At 43.7% G+C, this 23,817-nt stretch overlaps 1 protein-coding gene across 4 annotated transcripts in view; it reads left to right on the top strand.

The window, feature by feature from the left end:
* Positions 1-1,286: 1,286 nt before the first annotated feature.
* ddr1 (discoidin domain receptor tyrosine kinase 1) overlaps positions 1,287-23,817 on the top strand; it is a 53,754-nt gene continuing 31,223 nt past the window's right edge. For 3 of the 4 annotated variants that reach the window (XM_050047343.1, XM_050047344.1, XM_050047345.1), the window contains exons 1-3: positions 1,316-1,661; positions 17,601-17,758; positions 20,458-20,560. In XM_050047343.1, the coding sequence (XP_049903300.1) occupies positions 17,659-17,758; positions 20,458-20,560 (203 nt within the window). In that variant the 5' untranslated portion in view covers positions 1,316-1,661; positions 17,601-17,658. Of the gene's footprint in view, positions 1,662-17,600; positions 17,759-20,457; positions 20,561-23,817 lie in introns of all 4 variants that reach the window. The other variant, XM_050047342.1, reaches the window with a different exon arrangement.

Genomic DNA, 23,817 nt, shown 5'->3' with positions numbered 1-23,817 from the left:
CTTAGTAGCCTCTAATTTTCATTACATGGCACCAGAAGTGGAAGATGTATTATGTTAATTAAGTAGAAGGAGCAACACCATACTTTTAAAATACTCCTTTACAAGTGGGAGCCCTGCATTCAAAATCTAATAGAAGTTTAAGTACAGAAGTATCTGCAAAAGTGTGCCGACAAGTATAGTATGTCAAATTTTAATCCGAACACTAAACAGTAACTACAGCTGTTAAATAAATGCAGTGGAGTGAAAAGTACATTTCCCCCTGAGATGTACAGGACTTGAGTAACTGTGCTTTGTTACTTAGTTTGACTTATTGACAAATTTCATTTCATCCTCAGTACAAAGGATTCATACGATGATATGTGCACATGCAAGTGGAAACATTAAGACATACAGCCTGTTTATACACACACAAAAGCGAACATTAGGCAGCAGAGAGAGTATCAGTGTTCCTCTTCCCTGTTTATCCAAGGTGGAGCTCAGAGTGTGTTAAATGACCTTTATTGTCCCTGGCCGCTGATTGAGCGCCAGCTAAAGTTTCCCTCCTCTCAGTCAGACAAGTACCAACACATACTGTAACTCTTGCACAGCCTTGCTTTTTTCAGTCTGTCTGTGTCTGACTGCTTCAACTTTTGATGTAATTTGGCATAAACATACACACATGTGGCTCTTTTAAAACATGAATTCCCATTTCACTCTTGCTTTGCCCCCGGGGTCTCGTATCAACAACTCTCCTGGTTCCAGCTCCATCTCTGTGTTTTACTGCAAACCCTTCAATCTAAGTCATTATAGCCTAGGGGCAGTAATGGTATACAGTTACACCACCAATACTCTGTAATAAAGTTTCCTTCAGAGGTAAATACCAAGGCAGAGTGTTGTGGGTCCACATTAAATGACCCAGGCAGATGCTGAGAGGCACAACAGATCATTCAACGAGTTTACAAGTTTAAATAACCTAAGAATCAGTTTTAAAACAGCAGAGAAACATTTTCTTACATGCAAAGGGTTAACAAGGTGGGAGCCCTCTGCCTGCTGCTGTATCATATATCATATTCCCCAAATCTCTGCGTTGTTGTAACAAAGAAACTCCCATCGCCCCCAAAGGCTTCACGTTGAATTTCTTTCTCCTGTGTTGTTAAGGTCACAGCTCCCGCCCACTGGGAGCTCTGATTGGACGGCGTGCCTGCTGGAATATTCAATCAGACACCTTGCTCGGAGCTGTGATTGGACACAGCCGGTGCAGTTATGTAAATGAGCACCTGGTGGCGCCTGCTGGCCCGGCTGCTGAGCCCGGACTGAGGTTGGAGCTGCCGGGGCGCAGATTCACAGAGGGGCCGAGGCGCAGGGACCCTGGAAGGTTTCTCGCTCTTTTTTTTTTTTAATATTCTCCCTCACTGTCGACAAGTTTTAAAATTCACACCAAGAGTGTCCAGTGAAAGTCCGGCTTCTGGTTTAATACCAGCCGATGCGTTCAGCAGTTTCCGGATAATTTGTTGTTTTCTGACTTTTGACAGAGGTCGTTCACTGAGCGCAACAACTGTTCCAGAGCACAGTTTGGATTATTCAGTGGACGTGTGTTGGTCAGGGCAGCTTTACTTCGTCTGAGACAGACTTCATCTAAAAGTTTGGACTGCTGTCAACGCACACTTCTCCGTGTCTTCTAGGTAAGTACTGACAAACTCCTTTAAACCCTTCGCGCGTTTCCTCCCCGCGCACTTTACTCCATAATAAGCGGCTATAATAATATTGCAGCGGATATTTCTAGCTGTCTGTGTCTCTGTGTGTGTGTCTGCTTCTCACTCTGTGGCTTGGCGTCTGTAAGTCTCGGTGTGAGGCGGGCACAGCAGCTCTGGACGGTGGCCACGGACTGCTGAGAAGCGCATATGAGGTGTAACGTTGCGCTCCGGGTCTCTGCACGTTTGTGTGGCAGATACATTGTGGCATTTGCCGACTGCGTAGCTGAAATACTCTGTCAGTGTACATCATGGTCTAGACTCAGGTCAGACTGTTCAACATCTTTCTAAATGTGGATCCTAAAACACTATTCTGAGTCCTGATTTGTGCCAAGACCATTGCTTTCACACGTTTTAGACTTCTATTTCTTCCAATCTGCCCGGCATCAGTTCCAATCCTTACCCAGTCTGATGGCCACTAACTCCCAAACTGTCACATGGTTTAAGTTGTCACCAGTCTTTCCTTTCTTTGCAGTCTGCTAAACCCATTCTCCACATTGCACCTCATTCACAAAACACACACACAAGTCAAACAAAAGTCATTCTTCTTGGCACGTCAGGCTTTAAAACTGCAGCAGCCCTAATGAATGGGTCAGTAAAATGTGTAATGTTTAGGATGACCTCCACACATCCAGGTGGTGGTCATCACACCCATCATTAACCCTGTGACCTCACAATAAGACAATCCGCTGTGGTTTCAGTCACCTCTGGCCTTTAAATGAGTTGATTCTTTCTTTGGGGAGCTTATCAGCCACCAGAATCAAACCTGAACTCGTTGCAAGGCGGCCTTGTGCTTAAGAGGAGAACCTGTGTTGATACAGAAAACATTTTCAAACTCTGGGGAGGAGCTGCCCGAAGGTTTGGACTTTGAACTGAATACACATCTTGTGTTTTTCATGAGCCAGAAAAAAAGAGGCTGCTGAGAGTGAATCAATCATGAGGTCTAATAAATGATTCTCGTCTCCTCTGTGAACAGGATGGTGTAGGAATCGAGAGGAAAAAAAGTTCTGCTCTGAAAATGCATATTTTTATCTCGCTGCCTGAGTTTGTTTGTTTATAGCAGGAAGAGACAGGAGGAGAGAGGTGAAAATGTGGGTGTGATTGCATGTGTTTCTGTTGCCAGCCTGTTCCTGTGTGTTTGTGCATGCCTTGCAGAGAGGCGGAGGTGGCCTGATTGAGGAGTGCACAATGGGCTTCAGTGGGTGTGCAGTGCAGCGGGCAGTCACCTCTCCCACCACATGAAAAACTGTAGATGTGGGTAGTTTGTTGGCCGTGGGACTGAGCAAGCAGTCCAGAGGAGTTGTAGCATTGTTGGACTGTTAGGAGGGGGAGTAGGTGGAGGGGGGTGTCTGTGCTATTTGCCAATAGATAGAGAGGCAATAAAGGATAATTTTCTCTCTCCCCATCCCTCCCGCTTTGCATCTGTAAGGCAGGGGCATAATGTAAGGAGGAGCCCTGAGCGTGGGTATACACACAGTCCCTCACAGCAACCACAGGTCTGCTGGATCCCTGTCTAATGGGCATCTGGCTGTTAAGTCTCCAACAGCATCCCACGAGAGCCGCTGGCCCTGCTTAACTGCTTTTTATCAGCTGTGCAGTCCAGCAGAGGAGACGCAGCAGAACATATTAAATAGTTGGAAAGACCAGTTATGTGAGTATAATTGCGTATGCATAGTGAGGAACAGCTTTTTTTAATTGATTTGCCTTTGTCTTGGCAGGCTTAGGAGAAAATGACATTAATTGCATAATATGATTTGTGGAGAAGTATGCACAGAGCAAAGTAATTTGTCTGACAGTGTCTGAAAAATGGCTGTTTGTTATTTGTTTTGTGTCGGTCTTTAGACATTTTAAGACTCTGCAACAAAAGGCTTGAAAAGATGTTTTTTTTATGTACGAGACAAGAAAAAATGAACCAGGGTTTTTTAACTGCAGTTTTGCATGATTGCTGTTGTTTTGTGATTGAAAACACTCCAGATGCGTGCTTGCGTGCAAGCTCACACACACATAGAGGCAGGGTTTTGTCTTCACAGTGGGAGCACTGATTTGTGTAGTTTGGTAGATCATTGACCTCAGTCTTTTGTCCCCTCTCTGCGTCTTTGTTTTGGTGGCTGACATGCTTTGTGACTTTGCCTTTGGGTTTCTGTTTGTCGACCAATCTGAAAAGACTTTTAATAGGTGGATACGAATCCAAATCCCAAGGGCAGATCCTGACGCACAATAACTGAATTGCATGTTTTGCACAGTTGCCTGATCTTTATGGCAGTGTAGCCAATGTGACCTCATGAAAGAACACAATAACGATAATGGCGTTTTCCATCCATAAGACCTCCTTTACGTGACTTTTCTCACAACGATCATGCATTAGGCAGCAGCTCGGCTAAGTTCAGTGTTTGCCCGTAATTGGCTCCTGGCAGGCCGAGCGAGGCCGGTGGAAGAATTCATTTAAGTCCAAAGACACGACACGGTTCCTTGCCTCTCCTCTCTACAGTCCCCTGCTAATGGGAAATGAAACCAATTGAAGGCAGGACTCAACTGTCCACCCTGTTTTCCTAAACCAATTTCCGCTCAAGTCTAGACAGCTGGACTCTTCAATTGCATTTCGCCCGTATGTGTGGTCACATGCAGAGCGAGCTCGCCTGGACTGTCACAGAAACAAATTTCTTCGAGTAATGGGTGGTGACACTTCAAAGTGAGATCTGTGGTGTTCTTGGGCTTTAGTTGTCAGTAAGTTCTCAAGTCTTTATTTGATTTCCTCTCAGTGAATCTCCATCTCCAAAGTCCTACCTTCTTTCAGATTACCCCTCTATCCCACCCTGACATCCAACATACTTTTGATCCCCTAATTGATCATTCTGGCAATCTGTCTCTCTCCTTACATCTAACATGGAGCACACATCCTCCCTCCTCATCTCCTATCTCACCATTCCCTTTGAAGCAGCACTAGATGTTTCATTTATCCCACTCCCCCTCCTTCCTCTGCTCATCCATCTCACCCTCTCCTATCGTCCCTGTGAGTCTCCTCATTTATCTGTTTGCTCTTCCCGTCGAGGGTGCCCTGCTTAGATAACAATGTTGCTGCCTGGATGTAAGCAAACTGGGGTTATATTTTGGCTGCTGAGGGTTTTTTTCAAAGAATTTGTCACACTATCTTATCAAGGTATCTCACGTCCTTGGCTTGATGCCTCATTTTACCTCAGGAGCCTGCAGAAATGCCTCTGCATAAGTCCCAAAATTAACAGTGGCCTATTTTTGGGGGGCTAATATGTGATATATTTCATTTAGATAAAATTACAAAAAATGTAGAACTTGGCAAGTAACATCTCTCTAATGTGTAATTTCTCAACTGTGTTACATGTTTTATGACTCAAAAATAAAATTCTCTCTCAAGTACCCCCATATATTGCACTCCTATGACATTGTCAGACTTTCTTGGACAGTTTAAAGGCGCAGACACACCAAACCGACATCAAAGAAATAGTGGCGATGAAGGAAAACTGCTGCATCGCCTCACGTCGCCTGTGTGAACACACCACAAAGACTACAACCAATGGCTAAATAGCACATAATGTTCTACATGAGACGAAATAACTCCATACCAGCAGACGGCAGTAGTCTGTCTTCATCATTCAAAAAGGGAAACTGGAAGGCAGACAGGATGGATTCAAGACACTAGTTAGCCAGTTAGCACATTAGCAACACAACTGGATGTTGAAAGAACAAATCATATTTACCGGGCACTAGTGAACAGTTAAATGATTACAGACTGTTTATGCTAAGAGCTCAATTGCTAAAAAAAATTAATTTTACCTCCATATAAGAAGTTTGTTTCGATCTCATGCCCTCTTGACTTAAGTTGTTTGTTTGCTTTTGCACTGAGCTGAATGGCGAATCAGAGGGATTTTATTCACTGATGGGCTCCACCATGGATCCAACATGCTGTCGCCTGCCAAATAAAAGCTGACAAGGACACTATTGCCAGTGTTGTGGGACACACCGCTAAAGCTAGGGTGTCAAACGCTCACTGACGGCCCGACATTGACCTACAGCTGACTGTCAGCTTCGTGTGTCAGGGCCCTAAAACAAAAGGAACAAAATTGAAACAGCAGATATTGGCTTTTTTAATACAATGCATTCTTCTTCCTTGTCACAACCTGCCGTATACATTACCCACAATGCAAGTTGACCGACAACAGTTAGCCCAGAGATTTGGGTGTGTTATGCTGGTAGCAGATGATGTAGCCTCAAGCAGGTAGCCTCAAGCAGAGATGAAGAGCAGCTTAGAGGTCTGATAAGCCTCCCTCTGGAGCCACAAAAAATCTTTGTACAACTTTTTTCCACATATACAGTAGTTCTCCTGTAAACACACTCTGATGTGTATAATTGGTGGAATTCCCCTTAAAATCATGTGCTGTTGAGGTAAGTTGATGATCTAATGACTAAAGGTTACTAATGCTAAATCCTGTGAGCTGAAAACAACCATGAATCATGTTGAGCGCTTTCACACATCTCCCCAACAACTGGCAGCTGAAGTTATCGCTTCTGGAAAAAGCCAGACAAACCTTATGAAAGATGGAAACTCTCTGAAACTTGAAAGCCAGCGTGTGTGCTCTGTTCTCTCCCTCTCACTCTTTCTTTCTCTTCAGTTTTTTTTTTCATCTCTGTCCAAATCCTCACACTGTGGTGGTGTTTTCGTCTTGAGTTGCGAGCACACACCATGCCTCTCGTGGCTCAGTATATCACTAATAAGTACTAATGGCTTCTGGCAAAGTAAGTGCTTTTGAAACCTTGTTGGAACATTGAAGAAAATTTTGTACAACATAAAAGGTGAACTTCTTTTTTAATATGACTTCTCTTCGTGAGATGCATTTGAATTGTAACGACATCCACGTTGAGTGGGGCGGACCTGTCTGTCTTTCCCTCCCAGGGGTTTAGAGGGGCATATTAGCATCAGGAAACTGTTGTGTGATGTGTAATTTAGCTCTTTTTAGGAGGCTTTTTTTCCTGCTGAGAGGGAGGAGGAGGAGGACTGCAAGTGTGATAGAGGTATCAGCCTGTGCCTGAGGCTTTTAGCAGTGCGTGTGTGTGTGTGTGTGTAGAGTTTCAGCAAAGCCTAGTCTTTATAATAATCAGGTCACAACACTTTTTGCTTTTATGTGAGTATATTTTTTGGTTTGCCCATTGCAGTAGCTAAACATCAAACAGCTCAAAGACGTCTGAAAATCTTTTCTCACTGCTCAGCTGTCATTCATTAGAAATGAGACGAAGACATCTGTTAGAGGGCTGGCTTCGGCCTGACTGTTTTTCTCACTTTGACTCAAAATGCTGAGTCTCACTGAACTCATTCCTGTTTGACCTGGTCTCTCTTTCTGCTGTTCTGCTTCTCTCCAAGCTTTCCCTCCTTGTTTCCCTCCCTCCATTTCTCCCCTTCCCTCTCTCTGTTTCAATAGCTGCTCAGTGGATGAATAATTCTCACCCTCCTGCGGGCAAAGAGTTGCCTTTGTCCCACGCTCGCTCCGTCATTCTGAGTGTCTTCGTTCGGTTGCTGAAGGGAGTTTTCCTCCACCATCGCATTCTTCTGTCTGTCTGTCTGTCTGTCTGTCTTCCTGTATCTTGGTCGCCGGCCGTTTTCTCTCTGCTCATTGTGAGAGTAGCACTGTGCTGTCACATGCCTCTCCTTTCACCCCATCCTCCCCTCTGCTTCTCACTTGTTCTCTGACAGGTGGCAGTGAGACTGTGCAAATTGAATTCAGGGAATTGGGCTGCGGCTTGCCATCACACTGCAGCCCTGAAACGGCCTCAGTGTCAAACTGGAACCATCCCCACATATACACCCTGCTGCCACGCTGTCGTATTAACATGATAATGCTGCCACATATCTCTGCTAGATTCTCATTATCATTTTTACACCCACGCTTCAACTAAGGTCAAACTCAGAACTAATCTTCCCTCACTGTAGCGAGGAAGGCTCGTTTTCATGCAGCAGCAGCTTGAAACTCTGACTCCTAACTTTTAGTGCAGGTGAGAAAGGTCTTTCATTAGCTCACTTTCACTAAAAAGTGAAACGCCTCTCCTTTCATTCCAGACGAATTATTCGGAGCAAAAAGAGCTGAGAACAGTTAAACGTCATGTACTGACATGTATGAAGCATCAAGCCCTGGGAACCGAAACAGTGCTCCAGTTGCTGTCAGTCATAAACCAGTTTCCCAGAAGAACTTCTAATACGCTCTTTTTTTCCTGTTTTTCCTTTGTGTGCAGAGAGTCCTTTCTCCGTCACTCTTTGATTCACACGATGCAGCTAATGAACAGCCGACTCAGTATGGATCCCGCTGGTTGCTAGAGGTGCTAACAAGGCCTCTGCTTGGTGGGATTTTTTTGGTGTTGTACTCTCTGTTCTTTGTCACATTTTAGCTGTCACAGAAGATTTTGTTTTCTAGTTCACTCTGCGGTACAAGCAATCCACCTCCTGCGTTGTTACTGTTTGTGTATCTGATCAGGCTTATTTCCTTTTGATAGCCTCTGCAGATGCCATAATATTGGAGCACAATGATACAGCTATAATCGAAAAAAAAGAAGAAGAAAAAAGATCCAGACTAAATACTGTGTTTGTACTGCAGGCTTGTAGCTACACATTTTGGATCTACCTGGGTGTGGCTTTTTAATTTGTGGCTCGACAGAAGCCAAACCTGCGAACGTCACCTTTTTTTCAACAAGCTTTTAATTGGCACAAAGGTTGCACAAATCAGCTGCCAAAAATGAACATTACTAGGACAAAGACAACATAACAGCAACACTGCTCCTAGAGCACTGGAACATTGTGGGGCAGATTGCAGAAGAGTTTGAACTATATTCTTCTGAAAGCCAATTGGACACAATGACCTAGTTTGCTAACACTAGAACCCGGTGCTTTATGCATTATGGTGGACCAACATTAAGCCTGTTGAAATTTAATAGGGAAAGACCGGGAACTAGCTTGTGACTGGAACTGCATTTTTGTGGGCGTATTTGAGAATTTAAGGAATCTGATGAAGATGTATTGACTTACATTTGTTTTTTATGTCACATAGTCATTTTGATTGGAATCCCTTAAATATGTTTATTAAAGATTTGAACATTTTACAGCTGAAAAATAACTTAGTCAGCACTTTCTGATCAGCTACATAATGGAAACACTTTTTCTAAGTTACAATCTTTGGCATTCCTTTTTATTATGTATATATCTGCAATGAGCTAATGTCAGCTGATATATTCTGCTGGCTGATTGTTCTAGCTCTAACAGGTACTACTGAACAGCATCTGAATACAATGAATACATACAATATGACAGATACAGCCCCCTCCCGTCTGCCTGTAGGCACAGATGATTGCCCACCCTGATCAGACTGTTAAATAACCAGAATTTTGGTGTGGAGCTCCCCAGTCCTTTTACAGGGTTTGTGGTCTTGCTTATATGCAAATATTCATGGGCAAATTCATAAAAGGATTGTCCGGATTTTGCGGCCACTCTACCGGCACTAATAAGACCTAATAAGACAAAAAGAAACCATGTAATTTCCAAGCACCTGCAAAAAGTGAAATGCACCCTCAAATATGCTGCAAAGCAAATAGCATCTCAGCATTCCTTTGCATGTATTTGGGTTATACTGTCTGGCATATATTTGGCACAGAATCTGCCCTTTTCTTTGCAAATGAGCCCCAACGGAAAAACAGTCGATTTCACAAAGATCAGCACTAATTGTCACACACAGTTACAGTTAAATTATTAGCGTCTTCAGGGTTAGTGGTAACTGAAGTACACTGACAGAATGGGATATTAAATCTCAAATACGGTTTCTCTCTGTCACGTCTAAAGTTTATGGGCATGCCTCCGCACCTCGTCAGTCAGGATCTGTGGCTTGCTGTTTGAAAAATCCTTTTTCTCCCTGCTGTTATTCAGCTTACTGTGTTCTTGGCGTAAAGGCAACATTTATACTTTGCCACGTGGATAATTGCAATTCAATCAGGAGAAACGTGTTATGAGAAAATTAATATTTAAGTATGAGAAATGTGAAAAGTTTTTGCCGATTAGACCCCATTGCGATGTCATATATTCCAGGAGGATGGTAAAGACGTGGTAGATGAGGGAACCTCCCCGCATGGAGTGTAGATGTTGGTGGTGTTAATGGTGGTGATGGGATGAGATGAAGAGGGAGCTGAGGATTTGGATGTGATGAGGAGTGGGCTTTTGATGAGCTGGTCCTGGGCTCTGGATAAGGTGACTGGAGGTGAATGGAGTGGAGGAGGGCGCAACAATTTTGCCTAAAATAACAGCTGACAGGAGCTGAGAGGAGAACAGATTTAAAATTGGCAGTAGCAACATGAATGGCTGAAGGAGATAGTGGCAAATTTTGATTGGCTAACAAGGCGAAGGAACACCTATAGTCAGCTGATTGGAGGAAGCGGTGGGAGTGGGATGGAGATGAATATAGCATAAAGAAAGTCTTTTTGATAGAACTTATGCTCAGCTTCATTTCGATGCAGTATTTTGAGAATCAGACCTTGAGACAGGGCTGACAGCAGTTGTGAGTGATGCACATTCATGATGCAGTAAGTGGCCACAATCCAGTTTTGGGAATTCCCATTTCTCTATTTTATACATTTCAATGTGTGTGAAACTTCTCTAGATGTGTGCCACTTCCACAAATCAAGTTTCTACCATCATGTTACTTGACCACCCATACGCACAAAAAAAAAAGGAAAGCCAAAAGAAAAATTGTTTCTGGCTACAAGCTTGGTGTAATGCTTTGTCCCTACACTTACAAATAGGTTTGTGCGGCTGCTGTTGATGAAGGCATTCTTCATTTGCCAGACCAACCTGTGGTAATCAGTCACCATTTGTCTCTGTCTGCCATGCAGATATGCTGAGCAGTGCTGCAACTGGTATGGACTGAGGGGCCAAGTGGACTTTCTTCCAAGTATAAAGCAGGCAGTGAAAAGGGAGAAGATGGAAGTTGCACTCTTTAGTTATGATTGATTTCAGCTTTGTGTAGCTGCATGCTAATGAACCCAACTTTATTACATTCATTTTTTATCTGTTTTTGCCCGACCCTCGAGCCTCGGCTCATGAGCCCCTGTGCTAAACTAACACCGGTGTTTGCTCGTGAATTGATTTTGTTATGAGCTTTGTTTTTGCACTGTACTGCCCTGCTTTGTCTGTGCAACCAGGAAGATGTGTTTTGAATTGGGATTTTTTTTGGGTGAAAGCTGAGCCGTCTCAATGACTCATATGATGTTTGGTACAACTTAACTATTCCTGGAAACACGTTTTTCTCTTACAATCCCCTTGCCATGCTTCCTTCAGTGTTTCATCGTGATTCACTGCCTCCTTCAGTCATCCTTTAGTCACATGCTGTTACACTTTCTCCTTTTCTTGTTGCTGCTTTTTAATTTGTTTTTTTCTGACTCGGCCACCGTTGCTGCCTTCTCCTTCAGCTCTCATTACCCTGTTTAAGTGACTCATCCATTCTTCCCTCCTGTTTCCTCAACCTCTGGTAAAACTCAGTAAAATCAAATTCCACAGTGGTGACTGGCACTTCCATGTATAGATGAATATTGTGACACACAGCTGTACAATGTGATGACCAATGTATGACCAGCACTATGACCAACAGCAGGGCCAGCTTCCTGACATATCAAGTGCACCGCCTCTTTTTTCAGTTTTAAGAGCAAATGTCCCCAGCCTCCGTCTTTACAGCCTAAGGTGGAGTAGGAAATATAACCCTGAATGATATTTTGATACCTAACCAAAGTCAGCTGAAGGAAATTCTTTCAAGATGAAAAAAGGAACCCCACATGCAACCAAACAACTTACGCCTGCCCTTGGAGTGGGTCTTCAGTAGAAAACAAGGAAACAGGGGCCCCACAGGGATCATTCACACCGTCCCTGAGTCACACAGAAACAAGCCTGTTTACAGGAAAGCCATCAAATGACCTTGTTTCAGTGGCTGGCACAGTCTCACTCTTCAAAGTGTTGTGAAGTTTGAAGATTAATTCTGGCTTCCTTCTCTCTAGGACTCAGAGGGTAGTGGTGCGTACGACCTCACCAGCGTCCTCACACACTGATGGAAATCCAAAACAAAGAGCTTGCTACTTTCCGTCTCCCACTGGCCATTAGTCATGTCTAACTGAGGCAGCGTGTTACTCTATCTTGCTGTGATTGGAGACTTCACACAAAGAGGTCTGTGTGTGGACAAGAAAGACAATACAGTTTGGAGAAGAGTAGTAGTAGAAGAAACAACGCTTAAAAGTTTTAACATGCCTACAGAGCATATCCTTTATGTCACTGCTGACTATTTTCCAAATGATACAGTACATTTTAGACACATTAAGTACCTTTTATGCAGCAGTCGGTTTCACCCAAGCAGCAACCTCCGCAGCTAACACATGCTTATAATCCATTATTTTGTCAGCATTATGTTATCATCATGCAGATGAGAGCAGGGTATGTTTCAACAAGACTTAACAGCTTCCAGCCATGCTAGCGGCTCTGTCAGGCTGTATAGTACTGCTATGATTGGCACGCTAACATGCTCAAAGTGACAAGGGTACCATACTGATTAAGTTTACCATGTTCACCAACTAAGTTTATCATATTATAGCTGAATTAGTCAAGTGGCTGGTGGACTTTTTCTTCTATTCATAGCTCATCAAATGGCATGTATTATGTTAATTGTGTGAAGAGGGAGCTGAGCTGGAAGGCGAAGCTTTTGATTTATTGGTCCATCTACATCCCAACCCTCACCTATGGTCATGAGCCCTGGGTAGTGACCGAAAGAGTGAGATTGCGGATACAAGCGGCTGAAATGAGTTTCCTCTGTGGGGTGGCTGGGCTCAGCCTTAGAGATAGGGTAAGGAGCCCAGACATCTGGGGGGGAGTTCAGAGTAGAGCCGCGTTGAAAGGGGTCAGTTGAGGTGGTTCGGACATCTGATCACGATGCCTCCTGGGCACCCACCGTTGGAGGTGTTTCGGGCACGTCCCACTGGTAGAAGGCCCCAGGGCAGACCCAGAACATGCTGGAGAGATTATATATCTCATCCGGCCTGGTAACGCCTTTGGGCCCCTGGGGAGAAGCTGGAAAGCGTTGCTGGAGAGAGGGACGTCTGGGGTGCTTTGCTTGGCCTGCTGCCCCTGTGACCCGGTCCCTGATAAGCGGATGAAAATGGATGGGTGGATGGATGTATTATTTCCACTTCTTCTTACTCACCATTGGTTTAGGCATCTCACAACAGAACAGCACTGTTGAATTTCAGCCTTCATGCACATTTTATCAGCCTGACATTGTTGAAACAGAGCAGCTAATATTGCAGTTGCGAGAGCAACAAGTTTTATGTATAAGGCTTTATTGCATGTAACGTAACAAGCTGTCGTCAACTTGAATAATGTTCCCTTCACCTGTTCACTCTCCTGTGCTCCGCTCCATGGCCGCCCCTTCAAGGCAGTGGTAAGGAAACCCTACTCAACTTAGCTAACCTGCATCCAATACGCTCACACTCTGCAGTTATCTGAAGGGACTATGATAACACTGGCACCCTCATTGCATCGAGAGTTTCCCAGGCAACGACGCAGAGGTTGGCTCATGTTTCAAAACAGGCCACCCCAAACAAGTTATTTCTGAATGAATGGATGTTTGGCTTTTTTTTTTTTTTTCCATTAAAAATTGATTTTTTTCTTTGGCCTGTCTGGTTGGCATGGCAGCCTGTCAGGCCTCTAGGTGAAACACTAGTCAGATAACCAAAGTCAGTATAATTTATCCTCTGGGGACCATACATGTCTTTATAGAATTTCACAGCAGTCCATCCAAAGGTATAAGTTTTGTTTCAATGCATCTCTTTTAAACACCAATTTGTACCTTTTTTGCATTAATTTATGGTGTCTTTAATTTGTCAAAATAAAAGTCCTCTGCTACTTTCATGCTTTTATCGGAAGGGACAAATCCACATGTTAAATATTAACAAAAATATTGAGGGGGACATGCCCCCTGTGTCCCCCCTGAAATCTACACCCATGAGTCCATCTAATAGTAGTTTAGATATCAAGACAAAGGGTTACTGAATGACTGATCGACACTGCCATCCCTGTCCAGCAACTCTCAACCAACATAGTGAGTTTGGCTGCTAAGAACCTTGGCGTTTCAATGATTTGTTGCTCCCAAATCAAAACTGAATAATAACCAATCATTGTGAAAAGCATATTGTAAGTTTGCTGGTTTCTGGCTTTTGACATATTGCTGTTCAGCAGCTCTTTCAAGTCTCGGATGTTGATTATGCAACTGTAACAGAAAAATGTGGGCTAAATAACGGCTGTGATTGATTACCTCTCTTAGGTTTCGAGTCTCTGGAAGTTGATTTTATACTCTACTGACACAATCTTAAACTAATGGCTGTCTGGAACGTGTAAATCACAAAAAGCCAATAAGTTATGATGTTCTCAGCAGTGATGTAAAGCATACACAATTTGCAGTTAATGGGCTAAAACATGCAAAACCACCTGAATAATCCTTGAGGTCACTGCTGACATTTGGATTGGCTTCATTATACAACTGGAAAGATTAACGAATGCAAACATTCGGTTCCAGTGTGAGGGGCTCTCTAGAAAAGACGCTAACCATTGCCAAGGCGGTCCTGCCAGCTTTTCACTGAAGCAATCTAATTATAGAGACTCTGGCAAACTATCTTTAATGATGCAATGGCTGCTAACTAAAAACGTTCTCCTGTGTCTCTCTCTGCTCTCGACTCTGCCTCTCTCTTGTCAGTTGTGTTTTGTTGTGCGGGACAGAAACAGCAGCTGCTCATATTCATTAGTGCTGCGTATGGATTAGCCGAAACAAAATGTGAGAGTGTAGATTGGGCTCCACACTGTGCTGCCTCCTTCAGAACACAGCAGGTCCTTCTGCCTCACTCTGAGCACTAACCACAGCTGTTCAACACCACTTGACTTTTCCAACAACAATGTTCTCAGATGGCTGTGGCCACTTTTGTTACTGCTCACCATGAGCATTTGTCTTCTCCTGTTTTATGAAGTCTCCATCTCTCTGTGGTGTGTTGGATAAAAGGTTGTTTCCCCCCTTTCATTGAAAAAACGGTGATGAGACAGTGTTGAGAATAATGTTTGTTGATATCATGGTGGTTGTTATGGTGATTTGTGGCCCCAGTCATCCGATTCTCAGCTCTGATTTTGCACACGCAGCTTAGTCCAGTAAGCCCCATATTTCAGCTTTTTGTCATGTGGCATACTTGCACACATACTTACTCATCTGGACAACTTGGGTGTTTTTTCTGCAAAGAAAAAAAAAGATGTCAGACTCCCTTTCTCTCCCCACTTGGAACACATGCACCGTGTATCGGTTGCGTTGTGTCTCCCATTCAGGACAGCTGCACTGGCTGGCTATCCCCTCTCTGTGCCCACATACGCGCCCCACGGACCCATGCATACACACACCACACAAGGCCATAAGTCACCCTCTCTACACCACCTCCCAAACACACACACATGTACCCATGTCATCGCTGCTCTTGTTCCACCGTCTCCGCCCTGTTGTGGCTGAGCTAACTCCACTATTCACTCTGTTTCCATACATTCCCCCTCCCTGACTCCCTCGACGACTCCCCCTCCCTCCGATCTTCTGTCACTACAGCTGTGTGTCAGCTGTCGGCCTGTCCCAGTCTAGTCAGAGATGAAGCCGAAACACAGAGGGTCTACAGGGAAGACAGCCTGGCCTCTCTGTCTCTCCCAGCTGTCACTCCTACTTCAGACTTCCACTTATCACAAGGTTTCTTTCCTCCCTCTTGCTTCACCACTGGAAGTCTTCCTCAAACACGTCTTAAAAATAAAATATACACGAGGGATGAAGCAATGAAATGTGCTTATTTTCTCTGTATGATTCACATATTCGACATCACATATATAGTCGTTTTAAAAACATTGTAGGTCTACTCTCAGTTGCCAGTGTATTACTGTGTTACATTATACTGAGGTGTTCCTAAGATTTGTCTCCACCTCATTAATATGAGGGCAGTCTAAGTATTAGAAACACCTCTCTGTACAATGCAATATGAACTACATCCTCCAAATTGATCATAAAGTTGAATCAACACCTCTCTTCAACTGTTTAAACAAAAACTGAATAGTATAGCTCTCATGAAGAGATATTGTATGACTGTTGTTTTAGGACCCTGACACACCAAGCCGTCGGTCGTCCGTTGGTCGGTGTCGGGCTGTCTGTCAGTAAGCGTCTGTTGCCCTAGTTTTTGCAGTGTTTCACATACTGTTGGTACTTGTTGGCCCTTGTCGCCTGTTTTTTGGCCAATTCAGAAACAGTTTGTAATTGTTTCTGTCATTGTTCACTAGCATACGATAAATTTCCAGTTGTTAATGTGCAAACTGGCTAACTAGCTTCCTGAATCTGTCCTATCAGTCTTCTGGTTCCCCATTTTGAATAATGAATACAGACTACCACTGTCTGCTGGTATTGAGAGTTATTCCCTCTCACACAGGCTCAGAACGTACATGCTAGTCAGCCATTGGCTGTAGTCTTTGTGGTGTGTTCAAATGCAACTGTTTGGCCAAGATGCAGGCAGCTGTAGGTGACCACAGACTGTATAAACTAATGGACGTAGCTACCCAGTGGTTTGTGGACTGCTGTTTTGAAGCCAGCTTGATTTTTTTGGAGCCAGAAGTCACCATATTTGTACAAGAGTGTGGAGTTGTGGTGGAACAAGGGGTGGATCTGATTTATAGATTGTACTGACACCTCACAGTCAAGCGGCCCCGCCCTTGAATATATGTAACTTTAAGCGTGAATAACCTTTAAACAGGTGAGTTATAAAAAAAAGTCACCCTTGGACAGTTTTCATAAATGCTGAAATTAGCTATAGAGACCAACACTGTTTTTTTGCATCAGGCTTTTTGGCACTTCTACATTAGCTTCATTTTTCAGTCTTGGAGGATGACGCTTTGAGGCGATGCAACATCTGCCTTTCTTGCTACTAGTCCTTAATGTCAGTTTGGTGTGTCTGGGCTTTTAGACTGCATTTGGCTAGATGTACCTAATAAACTGGTAACTGAGGTGTTTTTAAGCTTTCAAGAACTCACGCAACAACACACATAAATTGTCCGTGATATGACATCGTGAGCAACTCATTTACCTTGCACTACGCAAGCAAAGACTTTATTTGCGTCCCCATTAACGCAAAATATTTTGACATTTGTCGTCTCTCACTTAGTGGCTTTCATTTCTCCAATCTTACAGCTTCATCTGTTTGTTAGTTATTCCAAACAAGCATCTCCGACCGGGTGCTCCACATATGCTCCGCAATATTAAGGGAAAGTGGGTTTGAAATCAGTTTCAAATACAAGAGGAATAAAAACTCTGTGGGAGTAAATGGGGCCGGCTAATTATACCATCTTCAATTACCAAGCTGCTTGTACCCTTTCTGAAGAAAGTATTATTGTATCATGGCATTCTGCTGCCAGAGAGAAAAACAAATTAGTGTGTGAAAGTGGCCTTTGTTATATGGCTTTGTGCTTGCTCCTCTGGGGTTTGGGCCATTGCCTGAGCTCAGAATGCAAAACGCAGAGAAACAAACGACTGCGAGACATGCTGCGTGCTTTAGACTGTGAGGATTTGATCGAGGGAGTTGGGTTATCGACAGTGATGGTGAGCCTGTGAACTCAGCAGCCTCAGGCTAGAGCTGTATGTGTGCATGCGTAATGTATGTGGGCGTGAAAATATAAATATTTCATTTTAATATGTGGTTTCATGGTGTTTGGTGCAGTTTCAACAAGACAAGAATCCTAAAGTGGATGTAATTATAATTTTTTTTTTTCTACGACAGGTATGCCTGTGGACATCAGTGTGTCCCCGGACAGGTAACCAGGTGTGTTGCTGCCGTCATGGCCTTGCCAAACCTGCGGCTGTTTCCTGTCACTGTGATCACAGTCCTGGTGGCGCTGGTGTCGTCTTCAGGAGACCATGAGTGGCACTTTAACCCAGGTAGGATGACGTGTACACACATAAAACAAAGAGACATCTAAATTGGTGATGGTTAAATTGCTCCCCACACTCTGGGTTTTTGTTTTTTTGACTGTTGTTTCCCCCCTCAAAAAATCGGCTTCACTTGAAACAGCTTGGCAGTTGGCACATTTCAAGGTTGTTTTTTACTCCCACAACCTCAGACATGATTGCATTTCCAAGCCCTCACCCTCCTCTTCCCCTCTCCTCCTCATGTGCACAGGCGCAGCAATCGTCCTTCCTGCTGCTCCGACATTCTCCTCACATTCTCAGATCAGTAAGGCTCATTCTCTGTCCGCTATCAACAGGCTATCCTGTGTCCTCTCCCTGTCTGCCAGCCAGTCGTGTGTAATAGGAGAATCAGATAGCTGGGCGGCCCCCCCACCCCCTCCTCCCCCTGTCCCCCCCGCAGCTCGTCAAGACCGCTAATGCACAGGCAGCTCATGAAAGTGTCAGTCAAAATGTCGGGCAAGGGAGTGCATGAGGGGTTAGTGAATGAGAGCCAACTCAGGTGTAACCAGAGGAGACTGTTTGCAGTGCAATCGACCTTCTGACTGCAACAGCTAGAATGTGAATGAGACTCAATTATTTTTTTATTCATCGCTTAGTCTAAAAAAGTCCATACATTTGAGAAACTGGATCCATCATATGGTTTGAATTTTTGCTTTATAAATGACTCAAATGATTAATAGATTGTGTTCATTAGAGCTGAAACAATGAGTTCAATAACCAAAGTCAAAACATCGATACACATCATCATCTTTAAATTATGCCTTTAATTTGAAAGCCCCATGGCATGTCTGTCACCATTTCTGTCCAAGCACACCTCCTTCCTAAACAGACGCAAATACTTTTGAAATTGGTGAAACCTGATGAGAGACAACAGAGAAAAGGGGCTGTGGCATTTGCATGAACATAATGCAAGCTTGGCCATTTTAACGCAGGAAACAATATGGCAGCCAGCGGGTAACAAACAATCTCTAATTACAGTTAAACGGTAAGCTAAAATATGTTTCTCAAAGCATTCGAGGCACTTTTGCACCCACTTCCTGTTCACAAATTCTCGCATTACAGCCAAACAGTGCACTAAGATATGTTTCTGAAGATATTTTAGGTGAGAAAAGGACAATAACAGAAGCTTGGTTGAGTTTGATTTGCATTTTAGAGACAGAGAGAAAGCCGTCTCTCTCTGTCTCACCGGCTTTGTTGTCTTTGTGTCTGTAGTGGCAGGCATACAAAAATGTGGAACTACAATCTGGCATGCCAGCAGCGTAGCTGTTTTGATGGTGATATTGTGTGTTGAACGTCTAACTGATTTATCGAGAAATCATGTTGCAGTAAATGAATCCAGGGTTTGTAGCTAGATTGATGGAAAAGCGGGAGATGGATGAACAGACTGTGTCACAATAATACACAGACACAAACACATGCTTTGTTCTGTTGAAACAACAGAATCAATCTTGATGGTGTGAGCAGGAAGGTTAAGTGCGTGGGCTTAAGTTTTATGAAAGATGACAAGAAGAGAAAGTGAAAGCAGAGGACACAGAGAGAAGGACGGAGATGGAGAGGTGGGACGATTGCAGATAGCGGGGTGCTGAGTGACGATGTGTGATGATGGTGATGTAATAAAATGGGCACCTGTCTGCAGTGCCTGGATGAAGTGTGTGTGTGTGTGTGTGTGTGTGTCTGCTGCACTCGTTGGGGTTTTTAGGGTTTGTCATTCAGCCCAACATTCCTGTCCGCTGACTCAATGACAGAAACTGAGTTAGACGCCCACCCCACCCCCGCCTCTTTCTGTCACCCTCAGCCTCCGCTTCATATCACTGTCAGTACCCCTTTCCACTCTATCACTACTCGAACCCTCCCTCAGCCTCATACCCCCACCCCCTCCACCCTCTCCTCCTGATGACTGACTTCAGAGCGGATAGCTGGGTCGTTGGGTAATCCCTGCCTGGGACCATGCTATCTGGATCATTTGATAATGCTGCCGCTGGATGGGAGTCAGCGCAGATATCTGAGACCTGCCTGTGTTCTTTCATTCGCCCTTGGTTTCTCCCTCTCTTTTGTTCTCCTCTTGCAAATCCCCTAGCAGTGGTAACAGGAACGGGGACTGTGCAGGATCGCTTGAGCCCCGAGGAGGTGGCTTTGTATGGGATGGGGAACCAGTCGGAAAGACAAGGAATAAAGAAACAGGAAAGGTGTAGTCTCAGAGAAGACAGGTCACAATGTCTCACAGGGGCCACTGGATACGCTACTTTACGAATTAATTTTAATGACTGTCTTTGATGCTGTCACTTTTGACAGGACAGAGGGGATTTGCAGGAACAAGTGATGCAAAATACTGCCATTAGGTTTTACATGAAGTCATTAGTACAGACTCTACCCTGAGAGGCTAAGAGCAGACAGGAACAATTTATCGTAGAGTTTGGTATTTTTTTCCTCCCTCCTCTCTGTGTCTGTGTGGCTTATGAAGCATGAAGTCCGGAAGTTTTCCCAGAGATGACATAACAACATTATGGTCCGTGACCAATGATGGCTGCTGACACTCTAATGGAAATATTAAGTTTCCCTTGGACATGTGCTCCATACAGATGAGAATGTTGCTCATGTCTCCCTCTCTCCCACTTCCTCTTTATTCTCTCTTTCTCTCCTGTCTCTTTCCCTCAATCTTCTCCCTGCAGCTCAGTGTCGTTACGCCCTGGGGATGGAGGATGGCACCATCCCAGACTCTGACATCACTGCCTCCAGCGCCTGGTCAGATTCCACTGAGGCCAAACATGGAAGGTGGGGAATGTGTGAGTGTGTCTGTGGTGTAGAAGGTCACTAATGGCATTACTCTCACCACATTAATCAAGTGGTTTTCCCGTACTTTTCCTGTTCCTTACAGTCTAAAAACTGTAAATCTGCTCAAAGAGTAACTTAACACCAGGCTGATCACTGCTGTTCTGTTGCACCTGTAACCATACCCAACAGTGATGTCGTGAGGCACTGACACACCCTGGAGTACACATGTACGTCACAGCAGCAAATAAAGAAATTAAACCAAACCAACCATTTTCAGCTGATGATAACTTGATAGACTTTTGTTTTGTTATATTTAAGATGATATCTAATTGAGAGAACAATAGCATTTTTGAATGTATGTCGTTTAGGAAATAATTTTTCCTGCCATTTGTGGCAGTAATTCATTTCTTGTTCTGAGATTATGCAGTGCAGCTTTTTCAAGTCAGTTTGCAATTAAAGTCTGGGTACAGCAAAATATACATGTGTCATGGGTTTGTCACACCACAGAAAAATGTGTCATCAACCACCCAGCCGAATTTGAATGATTAAAAAAATCCAAAGTTTATAAAATTAGGTTTTAAAAAACATGTAAAAGCGTGTCCACTGAAGAAGCTGAAATGAAGAACTAGCCGCTGTGATGTGACATAATCTTGTTAGCAGCTGATGACATAGCACAAAGCACATCTACACAGACGAGCCGAAGAATGAGCCACAGTGCAGTGACAGCTTCTCGTTCAGCTGCTAATGTAAGCACAAAGCACACACCCACAGCAGTGAGCAGTAACTGCCGCGCCAGGTAGTTGATTCAGGCTGAAAGACTGAAAGGTACGTCAGTGACGGCTGTTTAGCTTGTGTTTATTGTTACAAAGATGTTTGTTTATGTAATTATTAGAATCAGAGAGCTTGTGGAATGTAGCAAACTCGGCGCTCACACACACTGGATACTGATGCTCCATGCTCTAATGATATTTTTTATATAGTGGGGGTGGGGTTATGTTAAGGATGACCCCAGTCCATCATTGAGCCATGATTTCAGGCCTGCCCAAATAATTCTGGACACAAAAATGGTGAAAAACTGTTACTACACAGTTTTTTCACACGTTTTTAATAAGTATTTCTAACATGTATAATGTATTTAAAAGGAAATCTCTGGTTTTACTTTACCCAGACTTTAAACTGCATTACCATGCAGTGACAATACAACACTGACATAAATTAATGCAGCTTTGATATTCATCGTGATGGATGACACAACAGGGATGGGCAAATCGATACTGGGGGATCAATACTTAAGGTGGTACAAATTTATAAATACTGTACAAAAGGTGGGTGGCTGCATCACTTCCAAATGTCTTCAGTACTTTTGTATAATGTTTGTGCCAGATCAACCCTAAAATGTTCAGCTGGTCCGTGTCACGTGACTGTGGAAGCCTATGTGGCATCAGAACGTAGCGTTCAGCCACACACAGTTGCACACTTCTGCATCAAACATGTGAGTGAACAACAGAAATGAAACAGCGGGGTGTGGTGCTGTATTTAAATATACAACAAGATGCACTGTTTGTGAAAATCCCATGCAGCAGTTTGTGTAAGCTAATAAGTGTAGTTCTCTCTAAAAATGACCATTATTTAAAAAAAAATCACATACCCATTTTAGAAATGATCAGTATCTGTATTGTTATCATATTTAATTTAAAAAGTCTGGCATCACCAATCCCTATTGCACAACATCAAGAGTGTGCTTATTAATATTTAAACTGTACAGAAATGCAGTGTAAAAGTACATTCAGACTTCTAAAGCTGAGCATCATGGCTTGTAAAACACTTCGCTGTGACAGCAAGTGTATATTATTGTTACATATGTTATGCACAGATGCAGCCCTTTAAATTTGGCTTGAACTCTTGCAGTCAATTTTTTAGAAAGTTTCTTATAAAGAAATTATAATCGCTACTCTGTGTTGGTTGATACTCGATAGGATCTATTTCACAGCTTGGCCCCTCTGAACTATCGCCCACATGTCTGGTTTTTTTAGTGATGCATACACAGCAAAATATGTAATGTGACTAACTAACTTACTGTACTTCAGGGCATATGCGATCTACATCTACTCGAGTCAAAATTTTAAGTACCAGCAGTGGAATAACATACTGTATTCTAGTACAGGAACAGATGCACATGTGATAGTGGACTAATGTGTTTGTCTGCATGCCTTTTTTCAGTCTGTTGGCACCATGCTTAGGTCATTTGTCCGAGGTCTATTAGATTATGAAAGAAGATGATAGAGTGTGTCTTTGTAAAACCCACTCTGTAATTGTATTACCACCTTGTCTGTCTGGCAGTGAGGTCAGATTCATGAGAGCCAAGTTAGGCCTGCAACACGCTAAAGCTGTGCGTCCTGGGCATTGTGTGTGTGCATGATTGTGTGCGTGTGTGTGTTCATTTGTCTCCATTGGTCTGTAAGGGCTGGGTCACTTGGCTGCGTGTCTAACCATGTGGAAATGATTATTAGCCTGAGCTCTTTTTTAAGAGGCATCGGGGAGACACCAAGAGAGAAAGAGAGAAAACAGTGGACATAAAAAAGAAAAAAAAGAAAACAAGTGAAAGGTAGATCACTGCGATGGTGTGCGGAGAGCTGCAGAGAAATTAATTTGGGAACAGGGTTTGAGGGAAGGTGTTGGGTGAAGGGTGGGATGCAGAGCTGGTAGGTATTTGTCTTTGTGGCTGTTGTTACTCGGAGGGAGTGAAATATCAGTATATTGCTGTGACGGAGTAGAGAAAAGTTGGAGGGGAAAAGAGAATTGAGAACAAGAGAAGAGGGATGAATGTTGGCTGGTATTTAGGTAGGAAGCAAAAGAAAAAATGAGGTACTTGGCAGAACTGCATGCTGTAATGTTAATCCTGCTGGCTGGCGCACGGTGGACTGAACTCTGCCCAGCCTCATTCCTCCTCTCTCCCTCCTCATCCTCCTCTCCCTCCATCACTTTGTGGAGCACTAATGTGTTGATATCATCTTGCGGTTTCCGGCTGCATGATCTCACCCACTGAGGGGACTGATTGAAATACACACTGTCAGTGTGACCGAGTTGATATAGTGATTTGTTTTGGCGGTCTGAGCTGCAGCTTTCATTTTGAGAGAAGCCCCACAGTGGTCAGAGCGTGGTTGTGGCCTGGCGTTTGTTCCCAAAGCTCCTTGTACGAGTCGATCTGACATCAGAGTCACACCAAGCCAAGTTTGTGGTCTAAATGTGGCCAATAT

The sequence above is a fragment of the Epinephelus moara genome, chromosome 6, assembly GCF_006386435.1.
Source record: "Epinephelus moara isolate mb chromosome 6, YSFRI_EMoa_1.0, whole genome shotgun sequence".
Lineage (NCBI taxonomy): Eukaryota > Metazoa > Chordata > Actinopteri > Perciformes > Serranidae > Epinephelus > Epinephelus moara.
Note: the sequence above shows the minus strand (reverse complement) of the source record. Positions and strands in the feature narration are given on the sequence as shown.